Source organism: Sturnus vulgaris, chromosome 17 (genome assembly GCF_052056855.1).
Source record: "Sturnus vulgaris isolate bStuVul1 chromosome 17, bStuVul1.hap1, whole genome shotgun sequence".
In the NCBI taxonomy this organism is placed as follows: Eukaryota; Metazoa; Chordata; class Aves; order Passeriformes; family Sturnidae; genus Sturnus; species Sturnus vulgaris.
Genome location: NC_142259.1, coordinates 558,772 through 576,212, shown reverse-complemented (window position 1 = coordinate 576,212; position 17,441 = coordinate 558,772). Strand labels below are relative to the sequence as shown.

Below are 17,441 nucleotides of genomic sequence, written 5' to 3'. Positions count from 1 at the left end.
CAGCCTGGTGGCTCAGTCTTCCAGGGGTGGAGTTCTGGTGCCGAGCTGGGAAGACACAGACACTCAGCAGTAGCTCCATAAGCCTCCTGCACAGCAGGTGCAGGAGAGCACAGGTCCTTAGGCCCTAGAGTAGAACCCCTGAGCCCCAGGCTCACCAGCTAAGCTCTCTCTATCAGCCCTCTGCTCTCCTCCCCTTAATTCCCAGTGCACTCAGCAGTGCCTCTGCCTTCTGGCAGGACACCAGCAGTGAGCTGGAGATCCCTGGCTCCTTCCAAGAGCTCTTGTGGTGCTGTGGTGCTGAGCAGTGCTCCAGAGCTCTCGTGGTGCTGTGATCCCACACTGACTCCTCGTGCTCCAGAGGTCTCCCAGGGATAGAGCATTGTTACATCACGGTGATGTCACATTACCGCATTATCACATCACCGCACTGACATTGTGTCACACAGAAACTGCCCATCACATCTAGGGGGAGGGAGCTCCTGTCCACAGGCCCCTTCACCCCTGCCTGTATTGTCATTCTGTGAGGCAAAGTGTCCTCACCAGCAGGAAGGAACGGGAGGAATTGCCACTCCAAAGATGCTCAGTTTGGGCGCTGCTTTTCCCCCTTTCCCTTTTTAGACCTTCTTCTCTGTCATGGCCAAGCAGCCACAGCTGGGAAATTGCTGCAAACTGGATATTTGGCCCATCCCTAGCAACATGAGATTCCTCTGTTTTGAGAAACAGAAGAGAAGCACAGGCTGAGGGAAAGCCCTCTCCTCCCCTCTCCTCAGGCTCCCCTTCAGCCCAGACACCTCTCTGCTGCCTTCCCAGTCTCCCCTGCTCTGGCTTCTACTGCTCCTGTCTGCTCTTGTTAGGAATATTTTCATCAAATAATATAAAAGTGTTAGCTATGATTATAAGTAGAAAAAGGTGAAATATAAGGTATAGAAATATTAGGAGTGCTGTGTTTGGAATGTGTAACCATAGAAACCTCCCCGGGAAGTTACTGGATCCTTCTGTTGCAGTCACGCTCACCAGTAATGCTGCTTGGAAACCCACTACCCTTCCCATCTTGATTTTAATATTAAGGATTCCAATCAGTAGACCTCAGGAGAGATGACCAATGATTGTTTTAGAATAAGAACACTGATGAAGTTATTAACTATTAGAACCGATCAATGTAAAGGTTAAATTTAAGAGCAGGCATAGTATGTGTAGTATGTAAAAGAATATAGGTAATGATGATTCAGCAGAAAAAGTATATAAAATGGATGGGTTTTGTTTTCTAAGTGGAACACGTTTCTGGAGGAGTTATCCCCTGTGTTCCCAGTGCCTGAATAAAGACATGTCTTTTGGTATTGGGTAAGTTTCTTTTGTCCTGTTTGGTGACCCTCACAGTTCCTACCCCTTCTTGGCTGGATTTGGCACAGTGTTCCGTGCCCATTCCTCCAGCCCGTCTGGTTCCTTGGGGCAGCTTTTATGCTGCAGAGCCCTGCCAGCCTCGCTTGTTGCACAAGGACAAGAGCCAGGCAGAGCAATCTGTTGGAGGTGCAGTGATTGATTACCACGGGGCTCCTGGGAAACAGCGAGGGGCACAGCCCAGGGACGGTGTTCCTCTGCTCCCAGAGCAGTTTCTGGCACACGCTCCAGCTGCAGCTCTTCTCCAGCTTGGCAAGTGGAGGAGGAGCATTGCCTGCACCCCAGCTCCCCTGTGCCACATGTGCTGCTCAGCCACGAGGGCCGTGAGCCCCACAGTGCGTTCACACACACCCGCCCCTGGGGCAGTGCTCAGGCAGCTCCAGCAGCGGTCCTGGGAGGCCGAGTAGGAGGCCTTGTGTGCAGTATCTTGGCAGCTGCAGAGCACACGTGCTGAGGAATACACCTGGTGCACGTAGCCAGGTCTGTGGCCACTCAGAGGCAGGGCAGATGGCAATCCTTGGGAGGAAGAGCTGAGACTTTGCTGTGCTTAGACTGTGACGGTAATGTTATGAATGATGTTCTATTTTTCTAATTTATCAAGCAACGTGATTAAATTTAATAGTAAATTTTTAATAGTAACAAAATGAATACAATCAAAGTATTGGAGACGACAATTAAAGTATTGGAGATTAATACAATCAAAGTGCATATATTTAAAAATATACAAAATTTGGCAGTAAGTAATTTAGCATAATTGAGGTTCGTATAAAGCATAAGCAAAACCGACCGGGGAGGGGCCCCCCGCTGACCGGGGGTACAGGGAGTGGCTCGCCATTCCTCACGTACCAAAGCATCAAAGCTAACAATCCCACTTATATACTGTAGGCTACAGAAGTTTCTAGAAAACTCCTCCTAGTTTCTATTCCTAAAATGTGCGTCACTATGTGACGGCACATGCTCTACTAATGGGTTAGGGGGTCTCTCATCCTTTTGAGGGTCTTATTTCCGATGAAGGCTCTTCATCTTCCTCAATGACCGAGGTGTGACCTGCAGGTAGCACAGGTGCACTATGTGACTGAGCAGATGTTTTCCATAAGAAGACTTCAATTGAGTCCCATGCTTGGAATCATCCCATTTTGGCCCATTTCAAGGTCGAAACTTTCTATTTCTAGATGCTGCTTGTCAGACCTACCTACCTATTCTTGTCTGACTTTCTTCCAACCTCCTTCTTCGACTCCCAAGGTCTGGAAAATGTCCTTTGCCCTGTCTCACCCATCTCCCCCCTCACTCTGTAACAATTGTCTTCTAAATACAATTTTGTTAATATAGTTACAATTACATTAGCACAAATCACATTTATCACAGTAACAAGCCAGGGGTTTAAAGTCCCTCCCTGGAGGCACCGGCTGTTTCTGTGTTCCTGCACCACAAATAAACTGCTTTGTGGAACGAGACACGTGAGTCTCTGCTGTGGGAAACCTGGTCTGACTGTATGAGAGTGGAGGCAGTGCAGGGAGTTAATGAGGGCACCATTCAGCTCACCTGAGCCATCCACTGTGAAGGGGATTTGGTCCCAGCAGGAACAGTCTGGTGGTGGGAGTGTGACTGTCAGAGTGCCTCCAGGATGCTCAGAGAGGGAAGTTTCCTTAACAACAGGGCTGCCTGAGAGCTGGAGCAGAGCCCAGGCCATGCACCTGCTGGGCTGTGTCTCTAAGAAACCAGGTGCAGTAGAGTCCCTTGCTCAGGGGAAGGCAGCTAGGCAGTGAAATAAATGGGCCAGGAGACCTGGGCCTTTGAAAGGCCTTTATTAGAAAGTCAGCTTTGTGTGGGGAACCCACAGGGCTACACACACTGCTGCGGTTCCCTCTGGACTACACGCAGGAGGACGAGTGCAGCTTTGTCGTTGGAAAGAGCTGGGCCTTCCATCCTCACAGGGTCTGTAGGAGAACAATTGCGCCTCATAGTCAAGGGAGGTCATGTTGGTCAGATACTGCTGGTCATGGCAACGAGACAAAGCAGCTCCGGATGGTAATTTCTTTCTCTCCACTGTTTTCCTGACCTGGAAACACTATTTTCAATTCCAGTTCTTATTTGGGCTCGTTGTTTTAGGGGTTTTTAACTCTGAATAGTGTCCCATGAGCACTTGCAGGTGCATATCTTTAAAGGGAAACAGCGGAGGTATAGGGGAGGTGAGTGTGGATACCAAGTATAGGTATGGGAACTGGGAAGGAACAAACAGCTAGGAGCACTATGGCTGGGCATGAATACAAGGTAGGTACCGGTGTCTTGGTTTGAAAGACAGGTATTTTGCTAAGGAAAGGCGAGATCCCCTTTCCTGAGACTCAGAGTGCAACCCCCTCCCTTCTAATTATTATAGTTTCAAATCAGAGGCTGTCAGGCAGAAGATATGGGGATAGGAATAACAGTTCCTTACTGATATCTAACAAGGCAAAACAGCAGAAACAACAACAGCTATAAAAATTGACAACAAAACAGAACAGTATAGCTCAGTTCCAGTCCCTTTTTGGCCACAGGCCCTCTCTCCCTGTGCTCAGATACCGGTGCTGTGGGCAGGGCAGGTCCCGCGCAGTCGAAGAGGGCTGGAGTGATGGCGGCAGCAGCCCAGGGGTGAGAGGGATGGAGGAGCAACTCCCCCCTCACGGTGTCAGTCGTGGTGCTTGGCAGAGTGCCTGGAGGTAGTAGGATGAGGTGGGAAAGCAGCAGAGTGATGTCCAACGGCAGGGAACGTGGCCCTCGGCACTGGGATGGCGGGGAAGATGCTAGATTGGAGCACGGGCCGTCCTCCTCTCACTCCACGAGTGAAGCGAGAGAGTCCCAGCCCTCCCCAGACCCCTGTCCCCCCCTTTCCTTTTCTGGTCTCCCCCCATCCACACAACCCCTGCGAGACAAAACTATTGCTACTAAGGTGTAGCCACAAATACTTAGCATAACAATGGGAGAAATTCCACAGAACGAAAAGAGAACAATTCAACCCCCAACAACTGGGAAAGGGAACGGACAGTGAACTAGGAACATTTACAGTTTACAAAAGCATAAAGCAATAACAAACAAACAGTTAACAAACAACAACAACCTGGTTGAGACAAACTTTCATCTGGGAATTTATTCCCCACAGGCAGAAAAGGAACAATTTAACTGACATCCCAGTTTTGTAAGACCCCTCTGTCTGTGTGCCCATCCTCTTGGACTTGACCTCAGGGTTTGGGTAGGTACAGAGCGTTGGGAAAGGGAGGGCAAGGCAAGGCAAGGCAAAGGCATGAGCAGGCTGGAAGAATTGTCTCATGACTTGGCTGTCGCAGGAGAAAGGCCTAAAGGTGTAATTATTGACAGTTCCCACTGGATGGCTCCTGAAGCCCAGTGGGGACACAATGCTGAGCACAGCCGGCAGATTCGATCCAGCTCCAGCTGTTCTCTCGTACCACAGCCCGGTGTTACCAACCACAACAGAATGATAACCTTAGCCCAGAACCAGCGAGGATGAACATTCCTACGGGACCACACACACCAAGAAGGGTTTTATAAAATGCAACTGGGAGTGCATGGGCAGGAACTCTGAGAGTAAACTGTGACCCACAGCTATTAAGTAAATATGAGAGATGCTTACAACAACTGTTTTAACACAATCTGCTCAGATCTATTGTTGTCTCAACTCTTTGTGCCCCAGTTGAGCACCAGTAAGGACTGTCGTAGTTTAACGCTGTTGCGGTGCACCGTTTAGTTTGGTTTTGCTTTTATGTCAAATGGTTTGTTCTCCGGTCACACCCCAAAGTTCTGCATAAAATGGTTCAATCCCTTCCCGCCTTCCCCTGGTCAATCAGCCCTAAACCCAGCCTGCTTTCCAGATTGTTCCCTGTCCTTCTCCCTCATCCCCTCCAAAGGCCATGTCAATCCTTCCTAGCCCCTCCTATATTTCTAGTATGTTCTGTATCAGTCATCCCCTTCTCAGTATATGATTCGATGTTACAAGTGTATCCCCGCCTATGTTACCCCTTATTGGTTCAGTGCTTATGTAATCCTGCCTTGTGTTACACCCCTTGTTTTACCTGATTGGTCTATGATTTGTACCCTCCCATGGGGAAGGTCCCCTATTTAAGTTGGTGCACAGCCTTGTTCTGGGCCTTTTGTGGTTCCTCCTCCCCGATTCCTGATCTGTACCCAAACCCTTTCCAATAAACCCCTTTCTTTGGGTCCACAAGAGGTATCCTCCGCGCTCTTTGTTCTCCCCGGACTGGCCGCTATAGCAATAGCTTGGAGCTATACTTCTACCTCGGGTTTTCTCCTGAATCCTGAGGAGAAGCCACTCTTGGCAAGGGCTCGCCCAGAGCTAGCCAGGGCCCAATCAGAGTAGGCAAAAGGCGAGCCACATCATAACCCCAGACAGGAACAGTCCCACGCAGCCATTTGCTGCTCTGGTGGGATAGGGGGGAGAATTAGGAAAAGGTTAAACCCACAGGTTAACAGAAAAACAGTTTAATAATTGAAACACAACTAAATAGATTTATTTTATTGCTATTATTACTTCTATTTTGATCAGTGAAAAGGAGAGAGAATGGAATAAAACGTAGAAAAACCAGAAATGCCCAATCATCTCTCATCATTCACTGATCAATGCCCCACCCATCCCCCAGCAGCAATCAATGGCTCCTGGCCAAGCCCTCCCAGTTTCTGTACTGGGCAAGAGGTTCTGTGGTCCAGAATATCCCTGTGGCCAGTCGAGGTCGGGTCCCCTGGCCATGCTCCTCCCTTGCTGGCAGAGCATGGGACACTGAAAAGTCTTTGGCTTAGAGTGAGCTCAGCAGGGCTCCAATAGTGTGTTACCAATGTTGTTCTCACTCTGAATCCCAAACACAGCGCTGGAGCAGCTTCTGGGGAGAAAATGTTCTCTCCCAGTCAAACCCAAGACATCCAGCAGCCCCCAAAAACCCCTCTCTGTGAGCCCTGACCACCACAGGCTCCACCTCCCTCACTCACCCTTCCGTTCTCCCCACCACCCCAACAGCCCCCTGTGACCCCCAGAATGCTGCAGCCATGCGCTGTGTCCCCGCACAAACCCCACTGACACCAGCGACAGCCCCAGACCCACTCATGCCTTTGGTTGCTTGAGGGCCATGATGGGCACTGCAAAGAGAGCCCTGACAACTGCTCAGAGCTCCTGCTGCTACCCCCAGTGCCTGGTGCCAATGAGAGCACTGCACTGAAGTCCTGGCACCTCCTCTTGGCCCAACGGTCTTAATTCCCTGCTGTACACACAGGAAATGTCACTTTTTTATCTCAGAAATAGCAGCTGCAGAGGAGTAGGAAGACATACATGAGTGGTGAGGGGACCATGGCTATGGGGCAGGGACATGGGGATATGGTTACAGGCCCAGGGGCATCAGGCCATAGTTATGGGGATGTGGCTCTGGAGGCTACCTGGCAATAGGAGCATGGCCATAGTGGGGGGATGAGATGAAGGATGTGCTGTTTCCCCTCTTATGGGGTCACATGCTCCAGGGACACACTGGGATGTACCCAGCCACTTGGCTTCCTGCAGGGGGACATACTGAGAAAGCAAGAAAATTACAGCCTGAAAAATATTCCAGGCCAGAGCTTCTCAGCTCTGTTCCCAGCTGATAAGCTGGTCCAGCTGTAGGCTAGGGAGAATTTCTCTCAGGGTGATAATTTGGTCAAAATAAAAAGCAATCAATAACAAAAACAGAACACCTGTTGTGGTGCGTGACCAGGCCCTGGGAATGGGGTGTCTTCTCTCTGTACCAATCATGTTTTTTCTACTCTTGGAATTGTAAGCCATGATATAAAACCAAGTGTGCTCCTGAATAAACTTGTCTCTTTCCTGTCATGAAAGATGACCACGTAGCTCTGCATCTTATTTCCGCTGCACTTAAAGGGTTAAAATCCCTTTCCACAGCTACAGCTTCCATGTCCACATGATGGGCACGGTTCTTCATTTTCTTCCCTGGCTTGGAGAGGTGGGGACCACCTTCACCTCTGCCTGAGCCAGTTGGTGGCTTCACAGACATCTGGGTGCTCCTCACACCAAGCCAAAGCCCTCTGCACCTTCTCATTCTCTCTCTTGTCTCAACAGAGCTCCGTCTCCCCAGGCCCCACCTCTCTGTCCTGCCTGGGCACGAGGTGAGTGTGGGAGCTGATGTGATGTTCCACTGCACCACCACACAGCCCACCACCAGCTGTTACCTGTACCTGGAGGGCCAGATCCGAGCCCAGCTCTTCTCAAGGGAACAAGGTGACTACAACCTCTCCCATGTGCAGAAAGGTGACAGTGGCTGCCACAGCTGCCAGTGCTACACCATGAATGCTTCGAGAGAATGGTCTGCTGTCAGCAACACCCTGGACTTGGTGGTGAGAGGTAAGACATCCCCCAGCCACATCCTACTCTAGTCTCCTTCCCTCCCTGCAATCTGTCACATCTTGGGGGAACTAGAAAAGAGGATTTAGAGCAGGAAAGCAGCTCTAAGAGGGGTCCAAGCAGAGGGTTCCAGCTTCCTTCAGCTGTGTTTGAGCCTGGCCAGCTCCTCCGAGACCCTATAGATGACCTAGAGACCCTATAGATACAGAGTTGCTGGGCTGACAGGTGGGGATAAGAGGACACTTCTCTTCACTGGCCCAGAAAGCACCCATGGCCTGGGCTGCATCCCCAGCAGTGTGGGCAGCACGGGAGCAAGGGAATTCATCTGCTGGTGAAGAGCAGCTCCCCCTGACCAAGACACCCTCCCCACGGTGGAGGCAGGGCTGGAGCCGGGCACTGAGAGCCCGGGGAGAGCAGCCGAGCTGTCCCTTGGGCTGGCTGTTGGGGCAAAGCCACCAGTGCTTTGAAGGGAAAAGGGAAGAAAAGAAAGAAGGGAAAGGAAGCCCCATTTCTCACCGAACTTTGATCCCTGCTCAGCACTCTTCATCCCTTTTTTTGAGATCATCTCAAATTGTCAGTACTTGTTCCAGGGAATACCTCTAGCCTCAAGAAGGGAAATTGTGTAAGAGCTTGCAATAACCTCACTGTGCCAGTAAAAATGAGTACAATTTTCTCCTGAAAAAAAATTTTATTAAAAAAAATAATGTCTGTCTGTAGGAGATACTTGCAAATGCAAATATCACAAACTGTTACGTTACTTTAATTGTTTGTAGCACACTCTGTTATTTTAAGTAGCTGCCCTTGGACAGATGTCACCCACAAGTCTTACTGTTCAGGGATTATTAATTTCTTGTGTGGGCTTCCTTCTCCATACATCTCTCGCTCTCCTTACTTATGCTGTTCTCACATATTCACATTTTGGCCTCAGAATCATCTACTATATGAAATAATGCTTCATAGATCCTAATACTCAACATAAGGTGAGGTTTGACACCAGCTAAATGTGAGACCAACAGCTATGAAAGGCAGGGAGTAGACCTGCTCTAAGGAGTTGATCCCATTTCTCACATCCATGAGCTCTTTGTCTTGGCAGAAATCCTTCCATTCAAATAGAAAACAGAGGTGCTGTTACCTCAGGTCATCATCGCTTCTGGCAGGTCTGGCTCTTGGATGCTCGGGCTGTCTCTGCAGAGACTGAAGGCCCAAGGATGTCACTGCCAAGTTAAGGTTCAGAGACCGATCCAGCTTCCGAGTCTCTGCTTCCAGAACAGCAGCTCTGGGTTCCTTGAGCACAGCTGCAAAGGAGCAGGAGAGCTCCTGGTGAAGGTCTGACAGCTCCTGCCTGGTTCTCATACAGCTCTCAATGTAGTTCTGTCGGTGCTGTTGGTCTCGGACCAGCTGTGACTGCAGCAGGGACACCTGGAAGAGGCACAAGGCCCGGCTCAGACAAGCCCACGCTGGCAGGAGCATCCACAGCCCCATGGTACCGGCTGTCGGGGCAGACACAGCCTCCAACTCCAGCCCTCTCCAACACTCTGCCCTTGGGCAAGGGGAAAGGAACAGGTTCCCAGACTGGCCCTGAACACAGCTCAGATGATCAACAAGTCCAGTTCATGGCAGGCAAACCCCTCCCATATACATCCCTCAGCCACCACAGCTCTAATTGAGAGTTCCAACAGCATTTAGGAACCCAACTCTGATTTCCAAAAGCATACATTTGGGCCACTGACCCCTTTCTCCACAGGCTGTGCATCAGCAGGAGGGCTGCTGCTCCCCTGAGCTACTGAAGGACTCTTCTACTTGAGCTGAGGGACAGGGAGAAAACTCTCCCTCTCCCAAACTTCAGAGTATTCCACACAGGAGCTGAGCACAACGTGAGCAACTAAGCCCAGTGGAATAATAAGCCTCTAGCATTGCCTCAGTGTAGTTTGCATCTTAGCAGAAATCCAGGCATCTGTTATGGAGTCAAAGGAAAATGGAAACGGGCAACAAAGGAGAACATCCTGGTCCAGACTGCTCAGGGAAGTAGTGGAATCACTGTCCCTGGAAGTGTTCAGAAGACATCTGGCTGTGGTACTCTGGGCCATGGTTTAGTGTTGGGATTGACAACACTGGCTTAATAGCTGCATTAGATGATCCCAGAGGGCTTTTCCAACCTTAAGCATTTTATGATTCTATGATTCTGGTATTTTCAAGTGACTTCCAGTGTTCTGAATTTCATCCCATCTCTTTCCCCCATCACCTGATCTTTAGACAAGTCAGAGATACGACCAAGGCAAAGGATGGTTTGGTTGTTGCCAACAGGTGCATGACTGACAATACCTGCTATACTCACTTCCTGACAGCCAAACACAACTCGGGCTGTAGCAGCATGCATGAGAACAGCCACAGCAGCCTGTGATGGAAGTTTTCCTACTCCTCACCTGGTTCTGTAATTCAGCTAAGCGCTGACTGCAGTAGGCATGGGACTCCTTCTGTGAATAAAATTAAAGGATGTTCTTTCAGTCTCTTTGGTCACAGCCACAAGCAATACTCGACTTCTATTAGGTCTCTACTGGAGGGCTGCTGCCATAGGGACTTCCCGTCATTCCTCTGATGACCAAAAGCCTCCTCGCACCGAGGAAAATGTTGATCTCACCTGTCTAGAAGTGGTCAACTTGCACTGCTCAGACTGAGAGAGAGAAAATCCACAGGCATCTGGGTGTAACCGACCCCTAAAACATCTCTTCAGTCTCCTCCGTTCGTGTTCCACCTGCATATTGGTTGGGAGAGAGGGTCACAGAAACCTGTCAGCAAACATGGAGCAAAAGGACCTCTGGACATGAAGGCAAGGAGATCTCTGCTCAGACACCCTGAATTGTACCAGACAACACTGGGGGCAAAAAGCTCTCACTGGCAGCTGTGCAAGAGAGGCCAGTGTGTGTCCAGGGACATGCGGCCATGGAGGGAGGCAGTAGAGTGAAGGTGCCTTTGTGAAAGTCATGGGCTGCCACATCAGAGAGAACAAACAAAAGGCTGTACCTGCCAGGGACAGGGAGAGGCAAGCAAACAAGCAGAGGACTCCGAAGTGTTCCAGAGGGGCTTGAGGCTCTGCAGAGGCAGCAAAAGCCCAATTTACCTGCTCAAGAGTCCTCCTGAGTTCAGTGTTCTGTTGCTTGAGCTCCACCTTTTCATCTTCCAGCTTTGCCACTGCTCTCTGCAGACATTCCAGGCTCTGCAACATGAGTCTCTTCTCAGAGAGCCATGACAGTTGCTCCCCTTCAGCAACAGCCTGCTGGGCATTCAGAGGAGAATCCATGAGCTGGTGCCAATAAAGATCAGAAGGATGTCAGAACCAATGTACTGGGGAGAGTGACCACAGCAGGAATGGATGGTGCTCCTCCTTGCCCACAGGCTAAAACAACACACCCTCTCTCTAGGGGCCGTCCTCCAAATCCCCTTGGAAAACTGAGTAGTTTGTTCTGGATCTGCTTCCTTCTAGTTCTGTTCAGGGTTCCCCATTCTGGTTTTGAGAGACAGGAAGCATTAAGTTTCTGTCCAGCCACTTCATGGTTTTACAAAGCTCTGTAACATCTCCACCTCTCTCTCCCCCTCTCTCAGCTATTTCTTGTCATTTGTGAATACTTAAACATTTACATCTTCCTCTTAGGGAAGTTATTTACCATCTTTGATCATCCTCTTTGATCATCACTGTAAATTCTCTTACCTACAGTTCTACTCTCTGTCCTTCGACAACCAAACATGCAAGATGTGGGTGAAGCACATATTTCTGAAGTGATAAAACACCACAGTTTTGTTCTCTATTCTCTTTACCTGCTACATCCTCATACAGAACTGCTCTTTGACAATATCATGTTATCAGGCCATATGCACTGCTCTGAACTTAGTCTGGAGCCACCTCTTCCTTTGTGCCTTTCTTCATGAACTGCTCCTTGGAGCACCTATAAATGCAGTCTTGGTATCAGCACTAAACCAAACTGTGTAGATGCAACTGCATTACCTGACTGAATTTTCTTGCATACCGAACCTACATGGATGTAACTGAAAAGAAATCTCATGCTCTTTTCACATTTCTTGCCCTTGTCACGTATTTACTTCCCATCAACAGAGCACAATATTTGTCAGCATCCTGGATCAGGCTGCAAGTAATATTTCTCAAGTCATAAGTGAATGTATAATGCATAAACACAGTGTTTTCTTAGTAGCACTTTTTACATGCCAATATACTAATGGATACTAGAATATAGGCAAATTCTTGCAAAGCTGCAGCACAGGCTGCAGCTGTTCCACTAGCAGGACCTGAATAATTTTACTTTGGATAAATACATACAAGTTTGCCTCTGTGATTTTTGGGTGGCAGTACAAGCATGTCCTGAATGCAAAATTAAGCATTTAACCTGACTGGGCAATAATAAAAATACCATTCTTTTAATACACTGGAAAAGTTGTCCCTCAGAAATCTCCATCATAGGAAGCATCCTTGAAGCACCAGCAGTGCAGCTGCTGTTCAGCCTTCTTGGTACAAAACTCTGCTCACAGAGTTCATCACTCTGCTCACCTGCTCCATTCCTTCCCTCACCAAATCCCAACCAGCCCATGTTTTCTCCCCTTGCGAGGGCATGGGGGAAGCAGCTCCCCATGCCCAAATTTTGGCCTGAAGCTGATTTTAACAGCAAGCTCCAGAGCTGTTTCAGTCATTCTGGGCGTGCCAGGAAACAATCTGGCAATCAGTGGTCTCTGGCTGGAGCCAGGCACCCAGACAAGGCTGCCTGCTGCAGCTCAGGCTGCTTTGGCCAAGCAGGCCTGGACTGACAGGGATAGAGAGTCCCAATTCTTTATGGGAAACATCATTGGAATAATTTAGGGACATTGGAGTGGACGGAAGATCAATGCCAGTGCCTACTTGTTGATGAAATCGGTCTGTGTCTCTCTCTGAAACCATTCTCGGCAGGGTGGTTATTTCTTTCTTCAGATTCCCTTTGGCCATTTCACTCTTGCTCAGTGCAGTACTCAGGACTTGGATGTTCTCTCTCCATTCATGTTCTCTGCTTTCTCTCTGCTTCAAAGCAGCAGCCACACACTCCAACTCTTTGCCATTGGCTTCCCTCTCAGCTTCCAATTGTTGGGTAATTTCCTTCTGCCTTTCCAAGAGATGGTCTCTCTCCTGGAAAATTTTCCTCTTCTCTACTTCCTCCCATTTCTGGCATTTTTTGATTTGTTCCTTTAGGGTTTCCCCTTCATCTTTCCATCGCAAAGCCAATGTTAATTCTTCCAGGAGTTCACTCTGCCTCTTAAGCTCCTGCTCTCTCTCTATAAGAGTCTTCTTTAAATACTTGACTCTGTCTGTCTGGTATTTGATCTCTTTATTCTTCTTTGTCAGAGTCTGCTGAACATGCTGGAGATCTTCCCGAAGAGCTCTTATTTCCTCTTCTAACTGCTTTCGCTCACTTTGAGCCTTGATCTCTCCTCCTCTCTCAGGGAAGTCTTCTTTCAGGAACTCTAGTGCTCCATCATGTCTAACCTCTTCATTCTTCTCAGTTAGCCTAAGCTGGAGATTCTGCAAAGTCTTCAGTTCTTCTTCTACATGCTGGAGTTTTTGCCTAAGAGCATCACTGTCTTCATCCTTCTTCCTCACCACTTCCTCAAGCAGAGTCACTTGCTTCTGGCATGATGTTAGTGCTACTTTCATGCTTTCTTCACGAAGCTGGAATGTGTTCACTTGCTCTGCCTGCTTGAGGAACTCCAAATGGTTCTTCTGCAACATTTGTCTTGCTTTGTCTAGATCCTGCTCTACAGTTTTGGCCTGCTTGCCTGCTACCTCCTTCTGCTCTTGAAGTTCCTGGACATGCTCTTGCAAAGACACTATCTCTTGATCTCTAGCTTCAAGAGAAGATTCAGCATATTCTAGTTTTTGCAGTATGGCTTTAGTCTGCACTGCTGTCTCTTCCTTCTGCTGTTGAAGCTTTGTGATGGCATCCTCCAGAACACAAATCTTTTCCTCTTTTTCTTTCAGAGTCAGTGTTGTTGCATGGAAATTTTTTTGCTCAGCTTCATGCTTTTCCTCCTTTTCCTTGCATGACTCACATTGCTTTCTAAGGGACAAAATTTCCTGCTCTTTCTCCTTTAGTTCCACTTGAAGACGCTGCAGAATTTGCTTCTGCTGTTCAGAGTCTTGCTTTTGTTTTTGGAAGGTCTCAATCAGTTCCTTCTGAGATTCAATCATTAAATCCTTTTCTTTCAGTACTGTCCTAGAGTATTCTAACTCTCTGTGCAAGACATTTATCTGTTCTTCTGTTTTTACCTCATAGCTCTTTGTTTGTTGCTTTTGGATGTCCGTAAGTCTGTCTTTTTCTTTTAAGGTTGCTAAGGTCTGCTCCAGTTGGTCACGGACAGTCTTCAACTGCATTTCCATGACTTCTTCAACTTCCTGCATTTGCTTTTGTTGTGACTCAAGCTCTTGATCTTTTTTAGATAAAGAAAGTGTCATGATTTCTACTTTATCAAGAAGCTCTTGCAGATGCCAATCTTGCTGTTCCTTGTGTTGCTGCAAGAGCCTTAACTCTTCCCTTTGAGTGTCACACTCACTCTCTCTGTCCTTAAGAACAGTCCTCAGGTGTTCAATGCTAGCATTTAGAGATTTCACGTCTTCTCTCTCCTTTTCCAGTTCTTGAATCTGCTGAGTCAGAGAAAGAAGCTCCAATCTTTTCTCCTTCAGGTTTCCTTTCATATCATCAAGATCCACAAGCAGATTTCTGACTTGTACTGCACCATGCTGTTCTAGAATCATTATTTTCTCCTCCTGGAATTTGATCTCCAGGTGTCTGTCCTCCAGCTCTTTGTTCACCCTGCTGACAGTAGAATTCTGCAATTCTAACTGCTTCTCCAGTTCCCGTATCAGTTCTTGCTGAGATCTGATCTCCTGGTCCTTCTCTTCCAGCTCTTGGCTCATTTTGCTTAAAACAAGCCTTTGCTTTTCTTGCTGCTTCTCCAGCTCCTGTATCTGTTCCTGTTGGGATTCTGTCTTCTGTTCTTTCTCTGTTATGTCCTTAATAACCTGATTAAGAGCAGTTTTATGCATTTCTTTCTGTTTTTCCAACATTCTCATCTGCTCTTGGTACAACTTAATTTCTCCCTCCCTCTCTGACAGGATGGCAGTCACACGAGTAAGATGCTCCTGCAAACCTTTGGTGTCTGCTGCCTCTTTCTGAAGAATCTCCATTTTCTTCCCCTGGTTTTGCACTTCCTCATTTTTAATTTTTAACATGGACAATGCAGTTTGGAGTTCTTGTTCAAGGGAGTGATTCTTATCTATTGCTGTATGTGCTTGGGTTTCAGAGGCTGTGACTGATTCCTCCAGAAGTTTTATCTCATACTCCAGTTTTTCTTTATCTGCCTGCAGCCTGTCCCGTTCATACTGCAAAACAGGGAGAAAAAAAGTCACTCATTCCCTCTCACACCAGATCTGGACTCCTGCCACAGGGGCAGGCACAGGCTGCCCCTCTCTCTCTGCCTCTCAGGATGCTGCAGACCTTTGTTGGGCCCTTGGACGCTGCATCTTTCCCAGCTCACTCAGCCCGTCCCAGCTTCCTTCCTGCCCTTCCCCGACCTCTTGCAGCTCCACTCCAGTGTTCCTTTGGGGAGGAGCTGCCAGAACCGCAGCCAGGATTTCAATGCAACACAGACCAGGATTTAGGCAGTGCCACGAGGATGTGCTCTCCACACAAGAGAAAGGGAGGAGCAAACACCCCCAGCATTTCATTCCCTGGGGTTGGGGTAACAGCACTGGTTTTCCACCTCTCCTGTGTAGAGTTTCCATGGCACCATCCCGAAAGCCCCACTGCCCTCTCTTGGAGCAGCAGTGGCCAGATCAGGCTGTCATTCTCTGCTGACACTCAGGACGAGTTCTCCCCTTGCAGGCACACGTCCTTCGCTGCATCAGCACTTGGCTCTCCTCTCTTCTCGCCCCACTGGCTGGTCTCAGATGGCCAAGGCCAAACACCTTGCTATTAACAGCAAACTTGGTCTTCTCACCCCTCCGTCCAGGTCCAGATATTTATTAATCTGAACATGCACATGAGGAATTGCCCAAACCATGCAATGTCAGTAGAGACAGTGTGGACATTGAGAACTAAAGCTTCTAGGGCACAGAACTCTGGCATGAAGGACAATCAGCAGCCTCAGCATTACCTGGCTTTGACATGACTACAACATCTTTTTCTCCTTATTCAGAAGATTGAAATTAGAAAAGTTAAACTGGAAAAAGGTGTTCCTTAGAACTATTAACACAAGGTCCAAACAGAGCCACAAAATGGCCCTTCGTGGCATCTGCCAATCTCACCAGCACATCCTTCCTTTCCTTCTCCAGGCTCTCCAGTTTCCTCTGCAGAGACACCACCTCTTGACGAAGAGTCTCAGCCTCTTTGTTCCGGGCAGTTTCTAGAGAGATCTTCTGCTGTTCTGCCCTCCACATCGCTGCAACAGAGAAGGGCAAGGAAACAGGGAAAAGCAAAACGAAGGCAGATTGATGTGCATCCTGCAGACACAACAGCACTGTCTTCTCTGCCTGCCTGTGTTGGCCAGGCCCTAAGCCCACAAAGGATCCAAAGCTGACAGAAATGAAAGAAACTTCCAGACAGAGAGAAAAGCAGGAATGAATGGGGCAAGGTTCAGAGGAATAGGAAAGTGTGTTTGCTCTTGGGCTTGTGCAGAGTGAGCAATCCAAGAGAGACAAAGGAGCAGGGATGCCTGTGCAGCCCTGCTCCAGAGGGATCAATACCCTGGAGGCTCTGGCAGGGCCTGGAGTTTGGGGGATTGAGCTGAGGCATTCAGCTACAGTTCCTTAGCACAGTCACCATCTGAAAGGCACCAGCTGTGCATGGCATCAGTCATAGCACAGCCAGGTGGCACTGCCAGCCACAGCATCTTTCTTGAGAAAAAGCTTTCACTGGCACTACAATGGATAAATGTCCTGCTGGATGTTTTTCCCCTCTGCCATCTCAGGGTACTGCCCTCTTCCTCTGCATGGGATCAGAAATCCCCACTGGAGAGACAGGATGGGGCAGTGGATGGGAGAGGAGAAGTTGTACCTGCCTGACTTTCATCCAACTGTATCTGCAGCTCCTGATTGCTGGCTTTGAGATTGTCCATCTGAGCCTGCCCCGTGCCCAGCTCCAGCTCCAAGGCCTGTATCTTCTTCCTTGCATCATTCTGGAAGACGTAAGAGGAGCAGAATCACCTGTCAGTGCCACTGCTGGCAGGAGACAAAGGGCTAAAAACACTAGAGCAGAAATAGCTCAGGTTGGGGAGGGCAGCTGGACTGTACTGGTAGATGTGATTGTGATCCTCCTTCTTCCCCATGCCAGTGAGTCAACCCCCCTACAAGGACTGACACTCATCCTGGCCTTGGCACTGTTCTTATCCAGCAGCCCAGCAGCAAGACAGGATTTCTGGGCATACTGGGCACAAATTACCAGATCTTTCTGGGAATGCTCCAGGTGCTGTTGCAGGTCTTGCAGAGCTGCTGCTACTCTGTCCACTGTGAGCTCTGCATGGCCATCTCCAGCCTGAGAAGCAGTCAGACCCACGACATGACCCTCTTCTGAAAAGAGAAGACATTCTGGTTCAAGATTTAATCCAGAGGCCAACAAACAAGGCT

The 17,441-nt window shown here is 48.6% G+C and overlaps 1 protein-coding gene across 11 annotated transcripts in view; it reads right to left on the bottom strand.

The window, feature by feature from the left end:
* Positions 1-2,007: 2,007 nt before the first annotated feature.
* Positions 2,008-17,441, bottom strand: part of CEP250 (centrosomal protein 250) — a 37,291-nt gene continuing 21,857 nt past the window's right edge. For 3 of the 11 annotated variants that reach the window (XM_088174943.1, XM_088174945.1, XM_088174953.1), the window contains 9 exons: positions 17,257-17,384; positions 16,873-16,993; positions 16,125-16,258; positions 12,690-15,200; positions 10,905-11,087; positions 10,425-10,538; positions 10,210-10,260; positions 8,919-9,205; positions 3,915-4,158 (listed from right to left, as the gene is read on the bottom strand). In XM_088174943.1, coding sequence (XP_088031069.1) covers positions 4,056-4,158; positions 8,919-9,205; positions 10,210-10,260; positions 10,425-10,538; positions 10,905-11,087; positions 12,690-15,200; positions 16,125-16,258; positions 16,873-16,993; positions 17,257-17,384 — 3,632 coding nt within the window. In that variant the 3' untranslated portion in view covers positions 3,915-4,055. Of the gene's footprint in view, positions 4,159-8,454; positions 9,206-10,209; positions 10,261-10,424; positions 10,539-10,904; positions 11,088-12,689; positions 15,201-16,124; positions 16,259-16,872; positions 16,994-17,256; positions 17,385-17,441 lie in introns of those variants that run through there. The other 8 variants (XM_088174944.1, XM_088174946.1, XM_088174947.1 and 5 more) reach the window with 8 other exon arrangements.